The 22,946-nt window shown below is 41.6% G+C and overlaps 1 protein-coding gene across 1 annotated transcript in view; it reads right to left on the bottom strand.

Moving 5' to 3' along the window:
• The window catches only part of ANKDD1B (ankyrin repeat and death domain containing 1B), a 62,169-nt gene that overhangs the window by 17,158 nt on the left and 22,065 nt on the right, over window positions 1–22,946 (bottom strand). The window contains exons 4-9 of the mRNA XM_042941276.1: window positions 22,602–22,700; window positions 22,391–22,495; window positions 13,655–13,753; window positions 12,797–12,895; window positions 7,562–7,660; window positions 1,630–1,728 (exon numbers count right to left, since the gene is read on the bottom strand). Coding sequence (XP_042797210.1) covers window positions 1,630–1,728; window positions 7,562–7,660; window positions 12,797–12,895; window positions 13,655–13,753; window positions 22,391–22,495; window positions 22,602–22,700 — 600 coding nt within the window. The remainder of the gene's footprint in view (window positions 1–1,629; window positions 1,729–7,561; window positions 7,661–12,796; window positions 12,896–13,654; window positions 13,754–22,390; window positions 22,496–22,601; window positions 22,701–22,946) is intronic.

Genomic DNA, 22,946 nt, shown 5'->3' with positions numbered 1-22,946 from the left:
TAAGGTACATTTAACATCTTATAATGCTACTTACTGTACACTCACTTCCCCCATAGTTTATATTCTAAACTCTGGGCTAATAGTTTTGATTTACAATAATCCTAGCAGTTACATCTATTCCCCACTGTATTTATTTTTTAAACTTTTTAATGTTTGTTTGTTTGTTTGTTTGTTTATTTATTTATTTTGAGAGAGAGAAAGAGAGAGAGAGAGAGACAGAGACAGAGCATGAGCGAGGAATGGGCAGAGAGAGGGAGACTCAGAATCTGAAGCAGGCTCCAGGTTCCACGCTGTCAGCACACAGCCCAATCAGGGCTTGAACCCACAAACCGTGAGATCACGATCTGAGCTGAAGTCAAACTAATTGAGCCACCCAGGCTCTCCTATTCCCCACTTTATATATAAGGAACAGAGCAGTTAAATAATTCCCCAAGGCCTTGGCGGCAAGAAATGGATTTGACAGGATTTGAATCCCTGATCTGCCTGACTCCAAAACTGGCACCAGGCTCCTTCCCAGGAAACCTACTATGAAAGAAACCTATGAAAAAGAGATGTACAGAGTTGACAAGAGCATCACCAGCCCACAGAGGAAGAGGAGAGAAGGGGGGCAGGTAGGACACCATGGCTGCAGAAGTCAGACTGCCATGGGGGTGAGCAAGGAAATGGAGATGATCGGGCAGGTCAGGGCAGTGTGGGAGGGAGGCTTTCCGTGCAGGCCTCTTCTTCTCTGGAAGGATGTTCTTTCTTGAGGCACCAAGCATGAAAAAAGAGAAAGCATCCCTCAGGCCAGGGAAGTAGGCAGTGTCCTTCCAGCCAGGGCTACCGGCCTTGCTGGGACCCAGCCCTTCCTGAGAAATGGGAAGCATCCCTGGACAGACCCGGGACGTTCAGAGCCAATTCCTCTAATGTTAGAGGAATTTGACCAGACATGGTCAAATCACATCCCTTCTCTCTAGTTAATACAATAAATAATAATAGTTAATATATAATAATAGTTAATATAATAAATTTGACCACACATGGTCAAATCACGCCCCTCCTCTCTAGTTAATATAATAAATAGTAATTGCTAACCAAGATCAGAGGAAATAATATTCTCACAGGAGAAGTGAAAAACAGAGGAATGCTTCCCATCTACTGCTGGCACAGAGGGCCTTCCTCAATCCTACCAAAGCCAACTCAAACTTCAGAAAACCTCAATCAGTATAAAGGATGGACTTGCAAAAGAAAAACAAGATCACTCAGTGAAGGGGGGGAAAAAGATCATCCTCCTTCCCATTTATAGCAGTGTCCTTTTTTCCACAGACTGATAAATTTAATACAAGAATAATGGCATCTCTGGACACCTGAGAACGTTTTATTGCAGCAAGTATCAATATTTAAAGCACAAAGATTTCATTTTGTTCAGGAACTTCAAAGACTTTATAAAATTCATCCCTTGCATTTTATTTCTCAAGATTAAGACTCAGCCTCCAAAAGGAGTCAGTCTGCTTCCCCAGAAAGAATTCCTCCTTTGTGAACATCTCGTTCCCCTCCTCCCCACCCCCCAAGTATCTGCAAGGAGCATCTCTGCACACAGCCAGCCTCACAGCACCAGGATCAAAGCCCATGTTATTGAAACAGACTCACTTCCACTTTCTGGTACAGGTCAACATGCTTACTGAGAAGACAGCTCACAAGGGATGTGTGGCCGTTCTGGGTTGCTATCTGCAAAGCACTGATGTTGAGCTGCAAAACACAGGTGGAAAAGGCAGGGAAGATCCCCATTAGAATCCAGCCTGCTTTCTGATATTCATCACATGGTAATTAATTAATACAAAGAAATATACAACTATTTAAAAAAGAAAATCCAATGTGTTTTTGATTATTTTGAGGGCCTCTTTGTTATTTCTAAGTGTTTCCTATAAAAAGAGAGTCTGAGGTGACACATGCCTCAAGCAAATATGAGTTAAATCCCTGTTTCCCCTCTCTAAGTACAAAGTGGACTAGGGCTGAGTCTTCTCTCCATACACTCTGCAAACACCCTCCTTGAGCTAAAAAGGCTGACTTGGTGTTGGTCCCAGGAAATGCCTCAATACCTGCTGCAACCCTGACTGCTTACCTGCAGCTCTTTCTGCCAGGTCTGGCTTCAAAGCTCAGCATGATTGCTACCCATGTGCAGTGTTCCCTCATGGCCCCTTATTCATCTCCTTCGTCAATGCCTCTCCTTCCCTGGTACCAGCTGCCTCCTACCTTCCCTGTGCTCAAGTGACTTCACTTACTGTGAACACTAGATGAGAAAATTGTTCTTGATTTATCCTGCTATCCTCCAAAAAGTCTTAGTATGGTGCTTTGCAACAGTATAAGGACAATGGATAGTTGTTGATGGATTAATTTTAAGATTGCTACAAAGTATTTCTAGGCCCACCAACCAAATAAGGTTCTACAGGATGTTATGTTTTCCAAAAAGTGGCTACATAAGTAAGTACCATCTCACATGCGGCCCTGAGACTGCCCACTGCCTCATCAAGAGGTCTCCCCTTGAATCTGAGTGGACCCTATAACTGCTTGGACCAATCAGCAGAGTATGGCAGAAATGACAGTGTGCCAGACCCAGGTGCAGCCGCTACCCAGCTTGGCAACTTCACCTCCCTGCCTATTAAAAACCAGCTGCCATGCTGTGAAGAAGAGAGACCACACGTCCATGCCATTCAAGAGCCCCAGCTGAGCTCCCAGCTGACAGATGGCACCAACTGCCAGTCATGTGAGTGAGTCAGCTCACTTAAGCTTTCAAATAACCTAAGTCCTGGCTGACATCTGACTACAACCACATAACAGACCCAAAGTAAGAATTTCTCAGTCCAAGAGCCATGAAAGATAATAAGGTGTTGTTGGTTTAAGCCATTGCACTCTGGGTTGGTTTGTTATGAAGCCAATAGATAAGATGATACTAAAAAGAACAATACACATGCTGACCAACTGGACTCTAGCTTGAGCTCCTACTATATGACCTTGAATAAGTGGCCTCTCAAGTACGGGCCTCTTTGTCTTCATCTGTAAAAAAGAACCTAACTATTAGTTTTTATCACTGCTAATAACCAATTGCCACAAACTCAGTGGCTTAAAAAATACGAATGTACTGTTACAATTCTGGAGGTCTGAAGTCTGAAATGGGTCTCACTGGGCTAAATTACAGGCCTTTCTGGAGGCCCTTGGGAAGATCCACGTCTTTGACTTTGCCAGTTTGTGGACATTGCTGCCCACATCCTGTGGCTCATGGCCTCTCTCTCCATCTTCAGGCGCACCAGCAATGGTCCGCCAAGTCTTCACCCTCTATCATTTTGGCCTCCTCATTTGCCTTCCTCTTCTACTTTAAAAGACCTGTGTGATTACATTGGGCCCAACCTGGATAAATGAGGATAATCTCATTTTAAGGTCAGCTGATTAGCAACCTTAATTCCATGTGCAACCTGAATCCCACTTTGCCTTGTAATATAACATATTCACAGGTTCCGAGGATTAGGATATGGATAACATTGGGCGGGGGGCGGGGGAGCATTATTTTGTGTACCTATCACACCATCCTACCTCTTTGTCTCAAACCATAGTAATATTGAGAGGATAAATGAGCTAGTAAATATGTACAGTAATCATAACCGTCATCATATTCATTCCACAAAGAAATAATTGAGCGTTTATTATCTGCCAGGCACCATGTTGGATAGTGGGGAGATATGACGGTAAACAAGATGTCCATTATCACATTCCAGTAGAGGTGGACAATCAACTGATCTATAGATTGGCAGACTGGTAGATCAGTGAATCCGTAGATGGGAGAATAAATCCATTTACTAAATCTAGATGTTATTAGAATAATATCAGCTAATAATAAGTGCAACAAAACGAAGTAAAACAGCAGGGCTGGATGGCTACTTTCTGGTGAGTGATCAAGAAAATCCTCCCAGGTGGGGTGAAATTTGGACTGAGATCAGAATGGTAAGAAGTGCCCGAATGAAAAGATCTAAATCAGAAACAAGTTTGTGAAGAACCTGAAGCCAGAACGTAGTAGGAAGAGCTGTGGCACTCCAGCACTTTACCCCAGAGGCAGTATAGGCACTGTGTATAGGGCCTACAGACTTTTTAGGAGACGAAGAAATGTTTAAAATCTTTAGCAAAAAAATTATTGATTCCAAGATACCAAAAGAAAACCAGGAACTTGAAGTGAATAAATATTTAATTGACATATTCATACCTCATTGATTGTTAAATGTAACAGTCATAAAATATTCATTACATTTGTTAACAATTTGTAGGTTAAATTTTTTCATCTCCTCTAATTCCCAAGTATGTAGAGAGTTCTAAGAAACCAGCGTCAGTCATAAATTAGGGTAGTTTATCACAGCCAATAAAAAAGTCTTAGAAAATAATTTACAGCAAAAAAAATTAATGTGGAATGTTGGGGCATTTAAATATGTTCGATAGGATATGAGGGTGGGGTCTCCAGAAATGAGTTGTTAAGGTCTACAAAAGTCTTCACTGGACCAGAGGCATTTAGTATGACCCTGAAGAGCATCTATTGACCAAACTCGGCAGTATTACATCCAGCACAAATGAAGGAAGTCTCTGCTCATAGCTAAATCAATTCTCTCCAATCACCTTCTCAGAAATGACCCAGGGGCACCTGGGTGGCTTAGTTGGTTAAGCATTCAACTTCGATTCAGGTCATGATCTCACGGTTCATGAGCTTGAACCCCACATCAGGCTGTCTGCTATCCGTGTGGAGCCTGCTTCAGATCCTCTCTCTCCCCCTCTCTCTGCCCCTCCCCCATTTGTACATTCTCTGTTTCTCTCTCTCTCTCCCCCCTCCCCCCTCAAAAATAAATAAAGAGGAAGGAAGGAAGGAAGGAAGGAAGGAAGGAAGGAAGGAAGGAAGGAAGGAACAGACGGATGGATGGACAGACCTTGCTCCTGGAGGGCAAGATTAATCACTGTCAACAGGTGACGCATTTCCAAGATCAAACACAGTAATCACCTACAGATGGAAGAGCAAAATAGTCTAACTTGTCCCCATAGTAATGTGTCCATGCTGCATGCTTCCTGGTGCACACAGCTTATTCCCCCAGGGTCTTTGCTGGGTTAGGCTGTTCATCTAGGAAGTTTGCTAATGAACTCAGGGGAAAACTCAAAATGTAAAAGCTCAAAAATGGACTCAGAACAATTTCTGGGGTGCCTTGATGAGGCCAAGACTATAAGGATATGGACAATGTGGGGCCTGTAAGTCCTAGGCGAGGTCGGGGCAGGGGGTGGGAGGGAGAATGTGAGCATGTGAAAACCATTACAAAGCAAAACCTCTCTGGGGGCCAAACAAAATTAAGTACAGAAGGGAGGGAGGGAGGGTACAGAATGATGGAGTCAGCCAAAACGAATGAGCTCAAAGGACCCTGATAATGAGGGAGGCCTTCCCAGGGACTCCAGGGTGGCTGTAGATAGTAGGGGGGGTAGGCAGGGAAGCACTTGGGAATGCCTGAACAACAGCACAGCTCTCTACATTCTCAGGATTTCATGGGCCCCATGAATTATTAATGTGAGGTTCATTTACTGCATAGATAAGCCTGCAACATCAGTGGGAATCAACTCATAGTATCTTCATTTTCCATTCTCTCCCGCAATCTTGTCCATGGAAATGTAAATTTAAGACAGTGAAAATTTATGTATAAACACATATTGTTTTTCTATTAGGGTTCTATCATAAACATTTTTCAATATTGCAATATATTTAGTGGGGGAGAGATAGAGAATAAGACACAGAATCCAGAGCAGGCCCCAGGCTCCGAGCTGTCAGCACAGAGCCGGACGTGGGGCTCAAACCCGATCACTGTTGGAGCTGAAGTTGGATGCTTAACTGATTGAGCCACCCAGGTACCCCAATCATTAATATTTTTTAATAGTAACATGGTATTCCAAGAAAAAGGTGCAGCAAACTTTTATGTGGCTTTCCTACAGACTTCATTGCATATATAGGTTGTATATAATTCTCAGCCACTGGAAGTAACTTTATTATCTATCTTAATGCATGTAGCTTTTTCCAAGGTTATTCCCTCAACAGAATTTCTCAAGCCTGGGTGAAAGGAAAGTGACAGAATGCTTTTTTCCAAAAGCATTGTACAAAAGTATACTTCCACCCGCAGAATACAAGAATATAAAACATTACTGGTTTGGGACTTAATTCTTGATTCTAGTGTTTAACTTTGTACCATTTGAAAAGGAATTGTCTCTATAGGCATACCTTCAGTGGAGGAGGTAACTTCCATCAGCAAAAAGATTATGACTCACTGAAAATGTAGAGGATAGTTATTAGCATTCTTTAGCAATAAAGTATTTTTTTTTAATTTTTTTTTTTTTTTTTTTTTTGAGAGACAGAGAGCAGGGGAAAGGGTAGAGAGAGAGGGAGAGAGAGAGGGAATCCCAACCAGGCTCCATGCAGTCAGGGCAGAGCCCGATGTGGGGCTCCATTTCATGAACCGTGAGATCATGACCTGAATCAAAATCAAGAGTCAGATGCCTAACCGACTGAGCCACCCAGGCACCCCAGCAATAAAGCAGTTTGTAATAAAGGTGTGTACACTGTTTTGGGGGGTCATAATGCTATTGCACACTTAACAGACTATAGTGTAATGTTAACCTAACTCTTACATGAACTGGGAAACCAATAAATTCATTTCACTCACTCTATTATGATACGCAGTGGCCTGGAACCAAACCTGCAATATCTTTAAGGTGTGCCTATACACTGCTCTGCTATGGAGAGAGCTCCAACATTTATTGGCACTTAAAAAATAAACAAGGTGCAGAGCAGCAGATACATGCAGTGTGCTATCATCTATGTGGTGCCAGTACTTACACACGTGTACATTTTCCATGTAAATGCACGGAAAATTCCTGCAAGATAAGCTATGAATTACATTAATTCTAGGGAGGAGAAATTGAGATGTATAGTTGTAATATGACACTTTTCATCATATACCCTTTGGTACTTCTGATTTTTTGTTATTTTCATTGCAATTTAAAATTATTTAGAAAAATAGAATAAGAAAGTAAAACCATCTGGAAGGCAAGGCCATCAACCTGGTTAGAATCCTCCCCACTGCCACCAACTGGTCAGATAATCCTGAATGAGTTCCTTAACTTTTCTAAATTCTAATTTCCTCACCAAAAAAAGAAGATAGGTGATAAAGGATCTTAACACCACGAATACAAAAGCATTCTGTATTTACAAGAAGGCTCTATCCTATCCTCTTCAGGCTCCAGACGGACCACGTGGGTTTCCACACAATAATATTTTTTTTTGTACTTACTGTGTATAAGCCAGGCATGTATAGTTGTTAGGGAGAAATCAAGGTACAGTGAGAATGTCTCTGTACTTGAGAACAACAACTATCTGTTCCGCTTGCCCCTGTTTTCCAAAATTAAAAATATTAATTCTACAAAGGCCTAGTGAGTGGATCAATGCAGGACCAGATTACTCAAAGAACATTTTGAGTCCCCCTCCAATGAGTGAGCGAACATGGCATGGAGCACATACCTTATTTGGAATGTTGATATCACTTCCTGCTGTCAGGAGCACTTTGCTGCATTCTTCATGACCTCCTTTAACAGCCAGAAAGAATGGTGTTTCTCCATTCTTAAAAAAAATAAATAAATAAAAGGAAAAAAGTTAAAATTAATTGCCCCTTGACATGAAATAAAATTACTTGAGGAACAGCATGCTTTCTCTATACCTTTTGTGCATTACTCTTAACGGATAGCATTTACTGAGCATCTATATGACAACTTATATTGCCAAGACTATATGCCTTGGCAGAGTTAAATGCACAACCCTGCGAGGTCAGGATTAATATCCCCATTTTACAGATAAAGAAATTAAGCCTTAGCTGAAAAGTGACAAAGCTAGACTGCAAATCCGGATGTTTGGCTCCAAAGCCTGCACCCATACGGATCCTGTTATTCTGCCTCCTTACAGGGTTTTCATCCACCATTATACTCTTAATCTTTACTATTTTATCTCCAAAACATTTATTGGACACTTACTGCCTGTTGGGCAAAGGCTTTGGGATTGAAATGACAAACACACACAAATCCTGCCCACAAGAAGGTAACAGCTTATTAAGCAAGATAATCATGGAAATATGAATTATAATGCAGTGTGAAACACACACAAACAGAAGCACATTTGTACCAAGTATAGCTTTAACGTTTAAAACTGATTTAAACTATTGTGTGTCATTTAAAAAAACAACAACACAGTAATACTCTTTCTCAGTAATTAAGTTTCCTGAAACTCATTATGATAAATGCTAGTAGGGTAAAGTAAGAGCTTAGTTTAGGCCAAAACACAGAAAAAAAGGAAAGAACTGGTATCACACAAAAGCCACTTGGATATTACCCCTTTCTCATGCAGATTCTTTCCTGAAAATTTTGGGAAAATGCAGAATCCCTTCTCACTCCCTAAACATTCCCCCCATGGGCATTATTCTGCTTAAAAATGCATTAGGATAAATTCAAATGGTTTTACTTATAGCTAATTAGATATGAACAATCATGTCAAGAGGGATGCAGGGGCATGGAACCAATGTTCCCATCCCAATGAGATGGAAAAACTATATCCAGCTTGCTTTACATGAGTGTCTGGGACAGCCATCTGTTACAGAGGAATTTCTCCTCATAATATGCCTTCTCATTTTCCTGGAAAAGAGATGCCAAATGGCAAACCACAGTGGGAAAAGCATTAGTGAAAAATGTGAAGGAAAGAATTCACACATCATTTAAAAAATTTTTTTAAATTTTTATTTGAGAGAGAGATCATGTGTGCACACACTCCAAGAGGAGCAGAGGGGAAGAGAGAGAGACAGACAGAAACAGAGAGACAGAAAAAGACAATCCCAAGCAGGCTCTGTGCTGCCAGCACTGAGCCAGATGCAGGACTCTATCCCATGAACCTGGGATCATGACCTGAGCTGAAATCAAGAATCCAATGCTCAACCGAATGAGCCACCTAGGCGCCCCAAGAATTCACATCTTTAATATATCAGGAGCCTAATAAACATTTGTATCTGTGACCCAACAATCCTCCCTTTAAGAATATACCTAAAGGAAATAGTGAGGAATTCAGACTATGGTTTTTATACAAAGAGGCTCATGACAGCCTAATTTTTAAGAAAAGAAAAAAGGATATAAATAAAATGTCCAAGACTCTTAAAAACTGAGAACAAACTTAGGGCTGATGGGGGGCGGGAGGGAGGGGAGGGTGGGTGATGGGTATTGAGGAAGGCACCTGCTGTGATAAACAATGGGTGTTGTATGGAAACCAATTTGACAATAAATTTCATATATTTAAAAAAAATAAATAAAATAAAATAAAATAAAATAAAATAAAATAAAATAAAATAAAATAAAATAAAATAAAATGTCCAAGACCTAAAGAATAGTCATATGAACTCTGGACAACCAATAAGAATATATATACACAGGAACACAAAAGAAATGGAAGGAAAATATATCTGGTATCTCTAAAATAATCATTTCAGTGTGGAGAAAATACAAAACTACTATTTATTTTTATCTTAAATTTTTAAAATGTATATTTCTGGCATATATTTTATAATGTATTACTTTAATTATAAATGTGCATATGACAGATGCATGCCCATATTTCCTTACTGATAGGAGAGTTTGCTTCCAAGACTATTTAGAGACAGCCCCACTAGAGTATATTCATATGGATCACTCCAACTGGTCTGGCTACAGCTTACATTTGGAAATGCAGGCAGCCCATGACTGTATAAAGATTATGGGCCTTATTCAAAGGGCTGATATTATCACTAGACACTTCATTCTCTGCAGATGAAACCTAACATAATCTGCAATTACAGTGTGTTGGACTTTATGAGCTCTCTCTAATGTGCCCTAACTCAAAAATAGCTAAATGGTGGATAAAATCCAAGTGCACACATTCCAGTGGTAAAGTATTAAAACACAGCTGGGCAAGCATGACCAAGACTTTAAATTAAATCCTGTGGCTATAGGACTTGATCTCTATATTGATTTGTGAAGGCTAATCACACCTAAGATTTATTCTAGGTGATTCACATTTTTTTTTTCCTCACATTTCTCACACATCATTCGTAACTTGTATTTAAGAAGACCAAATTCCTGAGATCTTTAAATAAGTTAAACCAATTAAACCTGATCATTATTATGCCAGATGGTCAGAAAAGACTGAACGCACACTAAAGTAAACAAATGAAAGCTCTATTTTTGTCCATGATCCTCAAGTGAAAGCTTGGCTTGGGCGCCTGGGTGGCTCAGTCAGTTAAGTGTCTGACTCTTGATTTTGGCTCAGGTCATGATGTCATGGTTCATGGGATGGAGCTTTCAGTGCAGAGCTTGCTTGGGATTCTCTCTCTCCCTCCTCTCTCGCCCCTCCCCTGTGTGCACTCATGCTCTCTCTCTCTCTTTCTCTCTCTCTCTCAATAAATAAATCAACTTATGAAAATACAAAAAAAGAAAGCTTGGCTTAAATTCTCCCAAGAACTTGAAAAGAAAAAATGAGGATAATAATATACCACTGATACAAATGATAACCATGAGGCTGCCTGTATGGTTCATCAGTTAAGTGTCCGACTTCAGCTCAGGTCATGATCTCACGGTTCGTGAGTTTGAGCCCCACATTGTGTTCTGTGCTGGCAGCATACAGCCTGTTTGGGATTCTCTCTCTCTCTCTCTGTCTCTCTCTCTGTCTCTGCCCATCCCCTGACTGTGCTCTCTCTCTCCCTCTCTATCTCTCAAAATAAACAAACTTAAAAAACAACAACAACAAATGATAACTATGACCCCATTTATTGCACCAAGATAACACCAATGATAACAGATGCCACTTATTACATGCCTACTGTGTGCCAGGCACTACTCCAGGTGCTAATTGTCTGCCACAGCCTTCCCATTTAAACTTCACTATGGCCCTAATGAGGTTATTTGACAGATGAGTAAACTGAGGCTAAGACGGGCTATGTGCTGAGCCCAAGATCACTTACCTAGAAGAGCGACGGAGCCAGGACCTGACCCACACAGTCAGAGCCCTGCTTTCAATCTCTGGGTGCCCAGATCCAGGGATGCATGGGACTAGCCTGGTGGGCTTCTCTGGTCCAAAGGGAATACAGACTTGGCCCAGGCATCACATATATGCCCTTTCATAGCCTTCCCTTCCCATTAGGTTACCCACGGTTGCTAGTTTTATGGTCAAAAGCCACCAATACTAAGTCCCATCTTGTTTTATCTGAGATCAGGATGCATCTCACAATCTTAGTCAACCAGGTAGTATATGTGATGCTGTCACTGCTTGTCATGTGTATGAAATCAGAATGGGTGTTGGCTTAAATCTCAGAAACCATATAGGGTAACCTTAAAGAAATGTTGCACTGCAAGCACCTTTGAAGGCACAGAGGACCGTATTTTGTTTGAAAAAGCCAGGACATCAAGACTGAGTAAGAATCAAGCTCAGTGTGAAGTTTACTAACCAACTTATTTATTTGTTCCTTTATATGTGTATAATAAAAAATCTAAGGTAAACATCTAAGAAACTCTTTCCATAAGTATAAACTATTCTAAAGGACAAAAAAGCTGCTTGTTTGTGTCACTGTTTAATTGGCAGCATTATTTTTTCTTAGCGTTACATAAAATAATGATATACCTCACAGTCATCAATGTCTTCAATGATTATATTACCTCTTAGAGTATTGTTCAGAGAGGTATTAAGTTTAGAATTTATCAGAACGTTAAACTATGAAGTCCAAGAGGAATCCATTCACCTGAGTTTCCAAAGAGCCAGTCCAAAAATCATTGACTCAAAGGTTTAAAGTGACCACCTAGAGCAGATCTGTCTCCCTGGCACAACTTCTCCACTTAAGCCTTATGCCCAGTTTCTATCTCCCTACCCTCCACTGAACCCCAGATAGTTTCTATCTCCCCACTGCTCCCCACCTGAATGTCTGCCCCCCTCCCAGGTGCCTCATCACAAACCCATTCAAAACCCTTGTTACTGATCTCACCCACATACTCTGCCCTGTGCTCACAGCTTAGGGGGAGCACCCCACCCTCCCAGTAGTCCAAACCAGTGAGTCAGGTATCAGAAAGTCTTCTCTCTCCCTAATTCTGGTCACAAATCCTGTGGCCTCTGCCTCCTCCTATTGCTTCATCCCATTTGCTCCTTGTAAGTGCCCTGGTGACAGGTTTTCCATAGTTCTTGCTTCAGCAATTTCCACTGTCACCTGACTGGGGTCCTCACCTCCAGCCTCTGCAGGCACCAAGCCCCCACTTCAAACCACTGGGACGGTCACAGACCTGTAACCAACACAGAGCTCATTCCTCTCTGCTGCTTAACACCCTTCAAGGTCTCCACTATCTTCAAGTCAAAGCCAAGGTCTCCTGGTGAGCACAGCCTTTCTGTATCTCTATGCCTTGGCCCTCTCAGCTCCCACCTTTTTGAATGCCTTTCTTGCCCTTAGACTTCTAGAATAAGAATACATACTCTCTCCAGAATAGAGTACATATTCAACAAATATTTTTTGAGTCAATGGGTAAATAAATGAATGGACTAACAAATGACTTGCTGGGATACTTTAGAGAAAAAAGAAGGAATCTTGTAACATCACATTTTACACTCTGTGGCACTAACATCTTTGTTTTCCTCCCATGAAAGCCATTCCTCCCACCCTTCCACTTTTGAGTCTTGTGCCCACCCCTAACGAGCACCTTCACATACCTCATTGATCTCATTTATTTCTTGCTGCTGGGTTAGCAGCACATGGACCGCAGGACTGTGACCATGCTTTGCTGCAAGGTGCAGGGCAGTATTTCCCTCCTGCAACAGAGACAAACTCACCATAGAGTCCGCTGCACTGAGCAACATGACCCTCCAATGGTCAGGCCTGTAATGAGGTTTCTGAGGGGTTTCATTTCGGTTAAAGCTGTGGTCCAGAGTGTGGGCCACATTATCCACAGTTTCAAGTGAAATTTATAATTTTTTACAGTTTCAAATGAAAAGACATAGTTGATCCAACAAGTGGGAAAACACCATCCATGCCCCTCATTCTACCTTTGCTGCTAATTTGCTAGCAAAAGGTGAAACAATAAAAGCAATTCCCATAACCTATGTGAAGATAAACTGGTGAAAAATTTCTGGGAGATAGTTTTAGCAATGTATACCAAACAATTTAATGTGTAGAACTTATGAGCCCACAATTCTATGTATACATATGAATTTCTCCTAAGAAAATAATCAAAGCTGTGAATATAGATATGGGTGTCTATCAGGGTTTCCCTCCCCAGTCAGGTAAGAAAGACTCTTCAGCAGACCTCAAGGGACAAAGAGCACTGGAATTGACAGTGGAAAAAATCCACATAATCTACTGAGTTCACAAACATTTATTGGGTGAAAACTGGCAATCTGGATGATCCACTGCCAAAGTGGGTTCATTTCATCTGGATATTCCATTATTCTGACTGTAGTAACAAGTGAACAAGTCTATTCCTGACCAAAATGCCATCACCAAATCTATATACCAGCTGTCACCCCCCCCCCTTCTCTCATTCTCAGCAAAGAAATAAAAGTCCAACTCACCTTGTCTTTTTCTGAAGTATGTAGATTAAGGAAGATAAGTTTTTCTATCATTTCAATGTGGCCCCTCTCAGCTGCCCAAAGAAATGGTTTTCTTCCTTTCTGAAAATAAATCACAAACCTCCAGTGTTTATTATACATTTATTAATAAGCAAGACAACAGAGAGAGGCAGAGCACAAGCAGGGAAGAGGGAGAGAGGGAGACACAGAATCCGAAGCAGGCTCCAGGCTCTGAGCCGTCAGCACAGAGCTCGACATAAGGCTTGAACCCATGAATCATGAGACCATGACCTGAGCTGAAGTTGGACGCTTAACCAACTGAGCCACCCATCAGATGGTGCCCTATCTAACTCCAGATATTTTAAAGGAGGAAGAAAAGACAGTTGGGGGGGGGGGGGCGGAGAGGGGAATGGAGGCAGAAGTATTTTCTTCATTTAAAGAAAACACTCATGAGGGTGCCTGGGTAGTTCAGTCGGTTAAGTAACCTACTCTTGATTTCCACTCAGATCATGATCTCATGGTTCATGGGATCAAGTCCCATATCAGGCTCTGTGCTGACAGCACAAAGCCTGTTTGGGATTCTCTCTCTTTCCCTCTCTCTCTGCCCCTCCCCTGGTCACACGTGTTCCTTTCTCTCAAAACAAATAAATAAACTTTAAAAAAATAAAGAATACACAAATTGGCTTGTGTGTTATTAACCAAAGGCTTAGAAAAATGTCTGAAATGTGAAAAACAAGATACAAGCCTCTTTATAAGAAGGTTCCTGAATCTGAATCTGAGATTTGTTATCTGATCTGCTAATGCAGGGTAATCAAAAGATCATGGAGACTGTTAACATGAGATAACAGCACATGATTCCCCCATAACTGGGAAAAAAAGAAAAATGTTGAAATAATAAATGGCAAAACAAAATGTCCACGAGGATCAGCCCTATGGAGCTCTCCATTCACACATATATGGAAGTTGGAGAAACAAAATGGTGCCAAAAATTCACCTAATTCATTATTCTTGAGCCAGACCTGTTTGCCAGTGAGGCCTACATCCCCAAGCTTCTATGCTGGAAGGCCTGACTCTCATTGTCATTCTCATAAAGTCACTAAGGAAGGGCAAAGAGAAGGAACAGAGACTGCTTCGGCCCCCAGTCTTCTGTTAGCAAGTTAGACCCCTAATTGAAGAGAATTTAGTCTTGAGCCATGAACAAAATTTTGGAAATGATAGACCAAAAATTATTGAATCTAGGTTATTCAAATATATGCAAATGGAGACAAAAGAGAAAGGTTCATATAAAAAAATGACAAAAAGAGATGTGAGAGACATGATTATACACTACATGAAAACATTTAGTCACATACCTTTATAAATTATTCATTAATTTATTCCACAATTACTGAGCATCTATGAATATGCCAGATATTGTGCTCAGCCATAGAGTGGCCGGGATGAAAGATACACTGCCCCATCCTCAAGAAGCTCAGAGTGCAACAGGGAAAATGGACACATGAAAAGCAATGATAATGAAATATAGGAATTGAACCCTGGTGACACGCGGGAGTACTTAACTCAGCATGAATGCGTGCTTGTGGGTGGGGAGACAGGTGACAAGAAATGAAGAAGGCAGCCTTTTAAGTTCGTGAATGCACTGGGATAGGAGAGAAGAGCACTGGTGATGTTTCCTGCCCGTCATCTTTTCCTCTAGAGGGCCTGTGGCCTATTTTTGTGGAGCTGTTAATTACAGGCTCCTGCCTCTTCCACAATATATCCCTTGGTCACACTGTTTGGTTCAGGTATGGTCACATGCCACGCCAGGCCAATCAGGGTCAACCGTGGGATTATTTTTCTGCGCATTCTATTTGTAGTCTAGAATCAGCAGCAGCTAAGCCATCAGCAGTCCTCCCTGTTACCTGATGAGGACAATTTGCCTAAGAATAAAGCCAGCACAGTGGAGAGCAGAGCTGGAAACGGAAAAAGAGACAAGAGCCCTGTTGACATCATTTGCGCTGCTGGATTCAGACATAACTAAAATTGCCTGTGCCTAAAGTGTCTAACTGAATGAGTCAATAAATTCCTTTTTTTTTTTTTTCCCCTTTAAGTAGTTGGAGTTGAGCTGCTGTCACCCCTCACTAGCAGGGCTTCCTTAAAGCAACTGCCCTATCTCAAAGATTTATGAGAATGACTTCAATGCCCACCAGAGGGTCTTTTTGGCTTCAATTAAAGATTTCAGAATAACGGAATTATCACTGGCCACATCTGACACCACTTTACTCTGAAGATATAGGACACAAACCACAGCTGGCCAAGGTCAGCCGTTCCCCTTCATACCATGTCCCTACAGAGTTGTCCAGGAGCTGCTGTCTTTGGCCCCCCAGGTGATAGCTCAGTTGCAAGGTGACAGATCTACAGTGGACAGGCATTGGAGCCACCCTGTCTAGAAGGATGGTGCCCCAATGGAATAAATACCCCAAGCATAGCTTCCAGATCCCCACAAGGGATGTGCTCCATTAGTTATAAGTCATTACAGTCAGGGAAGCCCAAACCCAAAATATGGCTTCCCCCTGGTGATGATAGTGCATCTGTAGTTCCTCCAAGTCCAGATGCAATTTGCCAATTAGGGGTTATTTTTATCATAAACAACGCTAATCTTGTTTGCAGTGACACAGAGCTAGAAAGTTAACTAACGTTTAAATTCTCAGGCAGAAGGGGCGCCTGGGTGGCTCAGTAGGTTAAGCGGCTGACTTCGGCTCAGGTCATGATCTCGCGGTCCCTGAGTTTGAGCCCTGCGTCGGGCTCTGTGCCGACCGCCTGGAGCCTGTTTCAGATTTTGTGTCTCCCTCTCTCTGACCCTCCCCCATTCATGCTCTGTCTCTCTCTGTCTCAAAAATAAATAAACGTTAAAAAAAAATTTAATTCTTAGGCAGAAGCAAAAGGGGTCTTATTAGCCCTTTACCCACAGAAACCGTAAATGATACATGAGGGTGTTGTGTCCCAGAGTAGACATTTACTGCTTTTATGTCTATGTTTCTTCTAGTAACAGCAGGTTCATTTTCCTTTTGAGAACTTCCCCACTTATACAGACACCATTTATCCATTTAGTGCTGTCAACTGCCAGGTTTCACCCGCCACATGAAGTGATCACTTTAACCCACGCTGGTCACAGTGATTGGTCCAGGATTAGGCAGATGATTCAAGCAGGGCCGAAGAGAGTTGTTTCTGAGATTTATATATGCACATTTATTTTTTTCCTAAAGTTTATTTATTTTGAGAGAGTGTGTACACATGCATGCACAAGCAGGAAAGGGGCAAAGAGAGAGAGGGAATGAGAGAATTCCAAGCAGGCTTTGTGCTGTCAGCACTGAGCTTCACATGGGCCTTAAACTCACTAACTGTGAGATCATGACTTGAGCTGAAATCAAGAGTAGGATGCTTAAATGACTGAGCCATCCAGGCACCCTATATATGATCATCTAATGAGAGAAATTTTCTTTCTTATGAATAAAAATCCATAAGAATATCCCTAAGAATATCTTGAAACTGCTAGCAGCCATCTTTCCCACCTTGTGGAGAGTACCAATAATGCCAACAGAGACAATCGAGAGTTGGAGAGGGAGAAAAAAAAAAAGGGGCTGGATCCAGCCGTGCCTGAAGCCATTCAGATACACCCTCCAACTTTTTAGTTAGGAATAAATAAATTACCACTATTGCTTAATCTAGATTAAACTGGATTTTTATCACTCATCGCAGAAAGAAGTCTCACAGATACATATTTAGTAGTATGGGAACGAATACTACTAGAAGTACCAGGGGTCCGTTGAACTTTAAAAAGGCCTTACTCTTACCCTTGGCTAATACAAAGGCTTGCATTTCTGCATGGCTAAACAAAGTGACAGAGGACCCACCCACAAAGAAAGCCTAGTCTGGGAAGAAATGGGAGGTTATCAGAGTTGAAACATTTTTCTTCACCAAGAAAACAGCTATTACTTTCAACTTTGGATGCCCTTTAAAAATGTGATTATCAAGGGGAAAAAAATGTGAACGTGAAATTACACAAAATAAGGGCATTTAAAGTAATCTATATTTTAGAAATGTATCAAAAGGGAGCATAAATAAGGAAGAAGTGACAGTAAAATGAGATATAAATCTTTTCTCTCATCTTAGTACAAGTTATTAGGAAAAATAAGAACTTTAAAAATACTTGTTTTTTTCCTGTTTAAATTCTGTTTCTTACCATGTCTCATTTCATTTTTTACCCATCCAATCCTTTTAAAATGATGTTCAAGTCGACCTCTATGCAGTGCAGCCTCACAGGACTCCTGCCCACTTGCAAGGCAGGGAGATTTTTCAGTCAGGGCAATGGAATAGTGGTGTCAGAGCCCCAAGCTGCAGACAAATCACAATGTCTCCCCAGCTCAGGATGCTGATTGCCTTCCTTAATTAATGAGCATAAGAAGGGGCTAGAATTCCTTTTTCCTTTATTAACACAATGTATATTTAACCTAACATGTTTTAATTCAATGCATTTAAATTGTTTGCATGTGAACAAATCTAAGGGGTTAAAATTGTTAATTTGAAATTATTTTGGGGGCACCTGGGTGGCTGTCAGTTAAGCTTCCGACTTGGGCTCAGGTCATGATCTCATGGTCCATGAGTTCAAGCCCCGCGTCAGGCTCTGCACTAACAGCTCAGAGCCTGGAGCCTGCTTTGGATTTCGTGGCTCCCTCTCTCTCTCCAACCCCCACCCCCACCTTCTCATGCTCTGTCTCTCTCTTTCTCAAAAAATAAATAAACATTAAAAATTTTTTTTGAAATTATTTTTCATTTTGAAGTTTACTACCAGGATTATCAAATTTGACAAGTTACCAAATTAAACAAAGATTTCATAAACAGCCATTCAATAGGCACCTGAAGTCCAAACTGACTCTTCTTGCCCATAGAGATCTCAGAGGTGGTGCCCTGGAGAGCCTCTGAGAGGAGGCCAGGGAGGACCCAGCACAAAGTCCTCCAGTGCCTTGTGTGTAGGTCTACACCCCATGGCAACTCTCCTTATCCTGGGACCCTCACAACAGAACCCCAACATAAGGAAAACACCAGGAGATTCCCTAATAACTAGAGATTTGAGAGGGAAAAATAAGTTGCCATGAAGTAAAAACTACTGAAGGAGCAGTGTGTTAAATACGCAGTCATGGACCTAGGGTGGGTAGGATGAGCTCTCCCCTTGCACACTGGAACCCTTAAATATTGGCCTCAGGTCCACACAAGAAAATCTATCTTTTCAAATCCTCTCATGCTCATTATTCCCAACACTCCAAAATGGGACGCTTCTTTGCATTTTGACCTCTAAAGACTTCCTATATTCATTTGAACCAATGGAAGTTCCCATTAAGTATGCAGCTGAAACCAACCTTACATTGTACCACCAAACTCTTAGATTCAACAACTATGCATATACTCTAAAGCCATTCCTTTCTGTGTCCCTGCTCCACTCCAAACATTTTGAGTGCTTATTTTTGACCACTAGATGGAAGTTTACACGTAGATTCAGAACATCTACACTACTTCACCCAAAACTTCTCCTGGCTGCTCTACTCTCTCTCCCCTGGAGAGGACACATGATTTCCCAAGCTATGGACCTGAAAGAAACCTCAAAGTATTTTCCATGTCTTCCATCTCTCCCATCCCCACCCACACTCTCCTGGGCCTAGTGACACCCCTTTTATTAATAAAGACCGCCTCCCTATAAGGCTTTCCTTGTTAGCTTTTGGAGTTCCCTCTGGGCTAGAGAAAACAATCTTACTAATACTGGTCAGTAAACAGGCTCTCAATCACATTCAGCGGATAAGAAAGTAGGCAAGAGGGCCAGCTATGAGGGTGAAGCAGTTTTTTCTATCAAATGCATTCAATGAGTTCCACAATACTTTTAAGTAAACACAGATGGAAAATCCAAAGATGAATTAATAGATCCTGAGCTCCTGATCCCAGTTCATACTGGATTTTGCCAACATTCTTGAACCCCATTCACAGATCTCAGAAAAAGAGTAGACTTTGTCTTTTGCATTGATCCACTTAGGTTTCTTTAAAACTAAAATTGGATTCAGAGATTCCTTTCTCCCAAATGAGCCAGTATTTATTTGTTCATTCCTCATATGTCTCTGAATCCATCTTAATTTTAAGATCTCTCAGTTGGGGGGGGGGGGCACCTAGATGGCTCAGTCAATTGAGTGTCAGACTTCAGCTCAGGTCATGATCTTGCAGCTCGTGGGTTCTGTGCTGACAGCTTAGAGCCTGGAGCCTGATATGGATTCTGTCTCCGTCTCTCTCTACCCCATCCCCACTCACACTCTTTCTCTCTCTCAAAAATAAATAAACATTTAAAATTTTTTAAAAAAGATCTCTCAGTTGGACATGTGGTTCTGCACAGTCTGCTGCCAGGGCTCCCCAGTCTTTTTCCCACCAGACAGAGGAGGAGGAAGAGGGGTGGGACAGGACAACCCCAGAGCCAGCTACAGAGACGGTGGGCAAGAGGGCTGCTGGCCAGCAGAAGTTCCAGATGTGAAGGCTCCCCACAAACCTGCTTTGGTCTTTTAGTCCCTTCAGCCTATTGATCCTCCCATACACAGCTGTCTCCTGTCAAAGCAGCTGGAGCCCACTGAAAAGGAAGACAGTCATGTGTCTCACAGATACCAAATATCTGCTGAATGGAATTGAGTGGAATTCATTCACAGGTCACATCCCTACCTAGCATCAATCAAACCAGAATGATCTAATGTCCACACTGTGACACTAGATGCTATCTATGATTATGATTTTGAGGAAATCAGACAATGCATTTTGCCCTATGATTACTGTTATAACAACTACATTTAGTGAGCACTTACCAGGTACCAGACTCTTTGCTAAGTGTTTTATAGTCATTAACTCATTTAAACATCTCAACAGTGGCTGTTCCAATACTGCTACATAAGAATGGCTTAGGGGTGGTATCTGATTAGAAAAGGGTGGTAGAATGGCTTACAGTGAAGTTCAATGGCATAGGCATTTTTTACATAAAATTGAGGAAATGTCAATACTCTACATCAAACCATAAAGGTATTGCCTCCCCAATTATCCCTTGTAGATACCGAGGCTTTCAGCAGTCAGAGAACTTGCTTAAAACCGTGTAACTAATACATGCCCAGACCACAGCCCATGTCTGTCTGCCTCCAAGCTGTAAATGTACAGATGCTCAGTCATACTCAGAGGAAGTAAAAGAAACTTACAGACTTCATTTGAAGAAATTACTGTTGTTGTTGTTGTTGTTGTTTTTAAGACTGGAGTCAGACAAGAATGTGAACGTTTTTTTACAAGAGGTGAAATGAGGTATTACTGATTAATTTATGGAGAGACTTTTATGGAGACTATTGTAGGCACAGTGAAAAAGAGGTCACATTTGAAATCAAAACTTCAATCTCACAGGGTATACTCCCTTATGAAAAAGGCCTAGAAGAAGATATTCCAGGGAAAAGACAGTTCATGACACAGGAGGAATGTCCACAGTCATCTGAGAAGAGAGACAGGACAGCATGGTGACTGAGGTCAGCGAGACCTGAATTCAAATTCTGACTCTCACTGTCCAACTCTGGGATATGGATGAGGTACTCAGCCTTTCTGAGCCTCAAATTTATCACCTTTAAAAATAAGCAAAATTCTTGGCACCAGGCTCGCTCAGTTGGTTAAGCATCTGACTTTGGCTCAGGTCATGATCTCAGAGTTTGTGAGTTCAAGCTCCACATACAGCTTTGTGCTGACAGCTCAGAGTCTTGAGCCAGTTTCAGATTCTGTGTCTCCCTCTCTCTGTCCCCGCCCCCCCCCCCCCCCCCGTCTCTCTCTCCTGCAAAAATAAACAAACATTAAAAAAAAAAAAAAAAAAAAGCAAAATCCAGAGCACCTGGGCAGCTCAGCCAGTTAAGTGTCCGACTTCAGCTCAAGTCATCATCTCACAGTTTGTGAGTTTAAGCCCCATGTCAAGTTCTGTGCTAACAGCACGGAGGCTGGAGCCTGCTTCAGATTCTGTGTCTCCCTCTCTCTCTGCCCCTCGCCCATTTCCATTCTCTCTCAAAAATAAATAAACATTAAAAAAATTAAAAATAAGCAAAATCCTGCTGTATAGGATTATTATGGGAATTAACAGGAGAATTCATTCATTTAGCAAAGATTTGTTAAACCATATACACCAGGCCCTAAACCTCTCAATGAAATAATGTAAGTAAATAGCTTTCCTTTGTACCTAGCACACCAATAAATACTCAACAGGTGGTAGCTGTTATTATTATATATCTACACATGAAAAGAAAAGGAATGTAGACAAGTACAGTAAAATTGCATTATATTCCATGGCTCATTACTACATACACTTGGGCCAAATACACTCCAAAAAGGCCAAGCATAATGTAGTAAAATGAAAGCATACATTCTAAATACAAAATAGGGTGGATACTGTCTACACCCAACCAGGATGAGAGAGTAAAGGGGGAAAAAAGAACTTAGCGGCTTCCTCAATACTCCTCATCCTCCCCACGTGCAGATGCCAGGGTCACCACCAACACCAACACTTCTCATCTGTTCTGCCATCTGCCAGAGTGACGGAGGAGCTGGGTACAGGGCCAGGTCTGTCTGTGCTGGCTGCTTTGGCAGCTCTAGGAGGAGTAGGAAGAAAGAGGAAGGTAGGTGGAGGTGTACACAGGACCTATCCTACCAGAGCAAACATACCTCATCGGGCTGGTTCAGGTCCTTCAAGTGCAGATCTTGAATGAGGTACTCCACAATGCGTACATTATTGTTCTGAGCTGCAAAGTGGAGGGCATTCATTCCATCCTGAAGAGAGCCAAGGTAAGGGACATAATTACACAACGATCTTAAGACTTCCCCAACCCACATTGGTACAGTGAGGACTATTTTCAGGAGTGACCCACATACCCACCTGATTCTTGGCTCTCTGGTCTGCTCCAGCTCTAACCAGCATGAGCATGATCTCAAGACTTCCAGACCAGGCTGCAAGGTGAATTACTGTCAAGCCGTGCTTCCCCAAGAAGAGAAAAGACAAGTATCACTTGGATGAGCCACAACACATTATTTCAGTCAACAAAGACCAAGTTAATACTGAAATGTTGAAAATGAAGAAATAGGGAGAAAATTTAATATTCAGTAAATGTAATATTTCAATTCTATGGGGGAGAGGAATACATTTTAAATGGTGCAAGGACAAGTGGTTCTCCATAGGGAAGAAAATAAAATCAAATCCTGTATCATATTATACACGTAAAAA

The sequence above is a fragment of the Panthera leo genome, chromosome A1 (assembly GCF_018350215.1).
Source record: "Panthera leo isolate Ple1 chromosome A1, P.leo_Ple1_pat1.1, whole genome shotgun sequence".
Classification (NCBI taxonomy): Eukaryota; Metazoa; Chordata; class Mammalia; order Carnivora; family Felidae; genus Panthera; species Panthera leo.
This window is presented reverse-complemented; position numbering and strand designations above follow the sequence as displayed.